At 31.5% G+C, this 5,733-nt stretch overlaps 1 protein-coding gene across 1 annotated transcript; it reads right to left on the reverse strand.

Moving 5' to 3' along the window:
- Positions 1 to 2,634: 2,634 nt before the first annotated feature.
- On the reverse strand, positions 2,635 to 4,457 carry LOC132735662 (uncharacterized). The gene is made up of 2 exons (XM_060722638.1): positions 4,209 to 4,457; positions 2,635 to 3,745 (listed from the first exon to the last, which is right to left on the reverse strand). Exons 1-2 carry the CDS (start codon positions 4,290 to 4,292, stop codon positions 2,759 to 2,761), a joined length of 1,071 nt encoding a protein of 356 aa, XP_060578621.1. The 5' UTR covers positions 4,293 to 4,457; the 3' UTR covers positions 2,635 to 2,758.
- Between the last annotated feature and the right edge of the window lie 1,276 nt (positions 4,458 to 5,733).

The following is a 5,733-nucleotide window of genomic DNA, read 5'->3' on the forward strand; positions in this document are numbered from 1 at the left end:
TGATATTTTCAATATATTTGTCTTTTCAAACTTCCCTCTTTAAGGTTACTTACTACATCCTTTTTGAGATTCGAACAAAAATGCTGCTTTCGTTATACCGTTGTCTAATGCGTTTGAATCACAGAAACAGAAAAAGAAATATATTTATAAATGTTTTGGATAAAGAACATTTGGCTGCCTTTCTGTTCTTGCATCACCTATTGTATATCAAAATTTGTATATAGTGTTAAGGAAAAACAGATTACAATATTTTAGTGTTGTTCACAATTTATATTTTCAAACCATCCAAACGACCAGAGCCTGAAAAACTCCTTAACATTTTTTGGTAAGGTTTGATAACATTAATTCGATTTCAGAAGCCAAAGAGAATCTAGTTGTAACCTGAAGAACTATGAAAAGGAAAAAATGCTCCATATTCATCATCTTTTATTAGATTGTTATGCCGAAATTATTTTTACTTTGATAGAAAATCGTCAAAAGATTAATATTATACAGGACGTCATTAACGTGACATCAAAACGATTCCCTGTTTGTAACACTGAAGCATTACACCAGTCTGCAAAATTGTTTGACATTACATACGTGGTGAAACTTTCAGTAGCTCTTTCGCCCTAAAATAATGCTATTGTTGTCCTCTTCAAGTTTGCCCTTTAAAGTGTAAGATATTTGTACTGATGATAGAAATAAAGATAATTATGTTGTTCTGATAATGATGAGGATGACATTTACATCTCATTAATTTAAGGAGACAGAGATGGCGTTTCTGAAGGTAGTCTTACTGTAATGTTTTTCCGCCAAAAATTGTCTAACATCGGCCAATATCGTAATAAATTGGTCATTTACGGAACATAATATTTCACAAGCTTCGGTATTCAATAATTTTAAACCTTTCATAACCGGAATTTAGTACAGAATGATAAAGAATGAGTGATTGGAAATAATCTTACGCCCAAGATATCGAAAAAATAACGTCCCGGAAATAACCGATTTACTACGATATTGGCCGATGTTAGAAGTTTTGGCGGGAAAACATTACTGTAACAGTACGACTACATAAAGTATCACGCACAGAATTATTATATTATGAAAAATTTAATCACTGAAATAAATAGCTAGATTTAAACTAGAGGATAAAAAAGCCAACTAGACATTAAGTTGACTTTTAAAATAGTTGTTGCAATAGTTCTAGTTCCTTATTTTTGTAAAAGATTACCTAAGAGTTTGATGTGTTGGTGTATTGTATAAATTAACTGTAGTCGACCGCCTTCAAGACTTTAACACCGTTTTAATAGTTATTGCATCGCTTCGTATAGATGTTTTAAATACTACAAGAAATGTACAATATTATTGGAATTAAATGATATATAAAATGGAACAAAAAAAATACGCAACAAAATCATAAAAAATAAAGATAGAAAATAAAGGTAAATGATATCTACCTGTTAAATGCCTTCATGCTTGATACGGTAGCATATGGTTAGATGATTTTATAGGTGCAGGTTTCTTACTATCTTATCAAACTCAAAAGATGTTATTATTATTATTATGATTAGTATTATTATTATTGATAATAATAATAATAATAATAATAATAATAATAATAATAATGATATGTATAATGATCACCATTCTTCCGGATATTTATCATTCACAACAGCGGGTGTCAAGTAACGTGTGGCAGCTCATACTTCACTACAGAATTGTTATATTTTTCTGGTCCTTGGGAATCATTTATTCCAGCGCTTTTAAGCTTTGAAAATTAAGTACCCCTCAAACCGGTACCAGGGACCACGAGGAATGTTGCACTTTTGCATTGGATGAGTGTAGGTTTAATACTGAATTTATTCAACGAGTTGAATAGAATTATATTATGGGAGCCTTTGGCGAGCAAAATATTATTTTATTCAACGAGTTAAATAAATTCGGTAATGAACCTACACAAATATAATATTCCATTTGTCACATAGTTAAAAGGAAAGACTGTTAAAAGTGCAAAAGAATAATTATTTTTTCACTGACGCGTCTGTAATGTAACGAACGCTTACATTTAACAAGTCTTTACGCTTTGTTTGTATAACGCAAATGACGTCACGTCAAAATATATGTACGACTGTGTAATATCATTTTTAGGGAGTCGCAAATTCGGCACAGGTATGTGATAAAGAACACATTTTTATACATTTGATGTAGTCTTTTCGAAAAATGGAAACGAGGCTAATTTGACAAGAACTTATCCAATACTGATTTACAGTAAACTTATAGCGAACACGGTTATACGAATACGAAAAGTTTATTTGTATAAAGCATAGTACAATGCTTATAACAAGGTTATAGCGAACTTCCGGTTAAAAGGAACAGTTTATTTTGGCCCGAATTTTCCCTTCTTTATTTTAATTAAAAAAAATATACGGTTATAGGGAGCACGTTTCTAGGAATAACCGCTTAAGGAACTCGTTTCATTGTCCCAATTCAGTTAAAATTAACCTCGTTGAATTGTCGTTTTCCTATGCGGCTGTTATTTTACTTTGAATAATTTATATATTAGTATGGTATATTCATAATGTGATAATCACATGACACCTTAGCCAAAAAAAAAAAAAATCTACAAAATATCATTTTTTAATTATTTTTATTTTTAGACTATGCACAAAAATATGCTTATTGGAATGTATTATATCGACCAGCGACACAGTAAAATCAAAATTAGATTGAAGGTTATTATGTTGTGAAGAAAACTATTAAGAATATTAAAAAATCATCAATCAAATGTTCCTGCAGATGTGGTCGAGTCTGGATATTCGGGCACTTCCGGTAAATCTGGTACATCCGGGGAATCTGGAAGGTCTAGTTCTTCGGTCACGGTTGACGGTGACGGTCCATTTGTTGTAGCTGAAATTTCTGACACGCTTACAAAATAATCCAGTTTAGGTTTATCTGTTGATGCTCGTCTTGGAATTGTCGGTGTTGTTTCACTTTTAGGTATAACTTGAACCGTTGATTTTGTGACTGAGAAAGGGACCGAAGTGGAGACAACAGATGAGGAAGTACTTCCGGTTTGGACACGTGCTGTTGGTTTATAGATATTATCTATAATCCACGATTTTGGATTAAAAGTGCTAGCCTGAAAACTTAATCCATCTTCCACAAGTTCACCATTCTGTGTATGAAATGTAGGCCTTTGAATTTTATTGAACGGTGAAGGTTTACGCCTATGATTTGTTCGAGGATGTTTCGGATGGTACACATTTCGGATGCCGTTGTTTGACCTTAAAGCTGGTCTCCTGAACAAATGTATTCCTGTTCGTGAGCCATCCCTATCAATGGTTATCTTCGTACTTTTGATCCCGTGAGATATCTTCAAATCATTGACATTCTTGGATTTAATATGAACATGTTTTTGCATATTCGTGTCTGCAGAATTAGGTTCGTTGAATTTAAGGCTGATTTGTAATTTACGCTTCCGGTCCGGAAAAGTTAATTTATTTAACGATTTTTGTTGGTGAATTCGCGACTCAAAACTTCCTAACCGCCTTTCAGCTAAGCTGTTCTCTTTCGAAGGTTGTATGGATGATTTATAAAATGAATTCCCAGATGACATTTTTGTTCGAGGTGGGGTAAATCTACCGCTGTATGAGTTGTAGCCTTTGTCAGATGAAATGACTCGTTGGTTTCGCCGATATAATACATTGTTTGGGAACATATTTTCTACTGGTCTTCGTTGAAGAACTCGACTGATTTGCAGACGCTGTAACGAAGAATTAAAAAATTTAGAGTCATACAAATTAAAATGATATTAAACAAATTATAGTCCAATTATATTCATCTGTTGCTTTTTGGTACTAAATACAGTTATACTAAATTTGTTTTTGTACGGAAGTCAAAATACTACTTTGTTTACATTTTTGCTGCTTTTATAACGAATTATTTCGCATTTATCGCTACTTTCCTCAGGGTAACTGACATCTAACATTTTCTTAAACTACTATTTAAACATTTTATAAAATGCATGTTTTCCTTTTCTAAGGAAGTAAAGACAAATTATTTTCTGAGGCATAATGGACTTTTAAACTAGATAAAATCCCTTTATTTGTACAGTAATTGACACACATTTACTGATTTAAGCACTTAACAAAAATAATGCAATTATAAAATGTGTATTCATGTAGCTAGTATATTAAAGAAATTTTTGAAAATAAAAACTTTCTTACCTGATTTGATGCTATATATCGAGTTTCAACAGTCGTGGATCCCATGAAAAATATGCATATAAATACTAGCATTATTAAAACCATATTTAAGATATATTAATACTGAATAAGATATTCAAACAGTTTTAAAAGTTATCCGTCCGTATTAAAGTATTTGCAAGGAAATAGAAAATAAACTTCAATTGTTATGAATTGCGAAAGATTGTCGAAAGTTTCCTTGCAAAAGCTTTGAACGAAAATGGCTATAGAGCTGACCGCCTCGACGTTTTATATGTGATCGTTTTTGTTTATCCGCTTATCTAAAACTATACGCAATTTTAAGCAATAACTGCGTGGTAATTAAATGGCTATGAGATAATTATATTTGACAGCTGAAAATTACACGCTAATTGATGTTTTTAACCGCAATTGTCATGTGATAACGTAGAACCAGTGACGTAAGCCTGATTGACAGCTGAAATAAACATCTTTATTGATGTTTTGGACATTTTATATAGCTGCTAATTGATTTATTTTATCGATATTTGATTTTTATACGCTATCAAAAGCAAAGATTTCATTTCATGATGATATAATTAGTGTGCAGTCATTATATATGATATAAATAATGCACGGAATGGCATCTGAGGTCTTCCTCCATCAGTAAAGCTGGAACGTCGCGATATGACCTATACTGTGTCGATGTGACGTAAAACCCAAAACAAACAAACAAATATATGATATAACTACTTTGTACTGAAGAAAATGACATTTTTATAACTGATTCAGTTCCATTTTAAACCCCGTTAATATGAAAACAAAATACTACAAAACAACAACAACAACAACAACAACCACAACAACAAAACCATCAATAATAATAATAATAATAATAATAATAATAATAATAATAATAATAGTAATAATAATAATAATAATAATTATAATAATAATAAATCGTCTGCTGCAAGATTATTTTACATCACATTATTTACATTTTACCTTTTGGTATAAGTAGACAACCATGAGTTTAAACCCCACGAAAATGTTATTTGCAACAAAACTACAAAACTTCATGCCCACGAAAATTATTTAAGTGAATTCACAGAAACATACAAATTCGGTAGTTTGTTTTTGTTTTGTTTAAAAATGCTTAAAGGTTTTGTATGTTTACCTTTAAAGTACACATGACTATCATAGTTTGATTTACAGGCTTTTGGCACATTTGCCATGCCAATAATGATCAAATTATCATAAAAGAATCACCCTTTGATCATCAAGAACAAAATTACTCTCCAGCAACCGTTTAGTATACAAAATATATACAAGGTATATAACTCGCCGTAGGGTATTCCCCCGAGACGGTCAAGATTTTGCTCTCGCATTGTTTTTTGAATAAGACATATTTTCATACTTAATTAACACAATAGATAAGTCTTTCAGTAACCGTTGACATTCTTGTGCCGGACGCCTGTGGTTTGAATCATTGATTTAGACCTTAAGCACCTATTAAATTTTTGCAAACATTATTGGGGTTAAACAATCA

Source organism: Ruditapes philippinarum, unplaced genomic scaffold (assembly GCF_026571515.1).
Source record: "Ruditapes philippinarum isolate M1 unplaced genomic scaffold, ASM2657151v2 ctg599_1_1_1_1, whole genome shotgun sequence".
NCBI classification, from domain to species: Eukaryota; Metazoa; Mollusca; class Bivalvia; order Venerida; family Veneridae; genus Ruditapes; species Ruditapes philippinarum.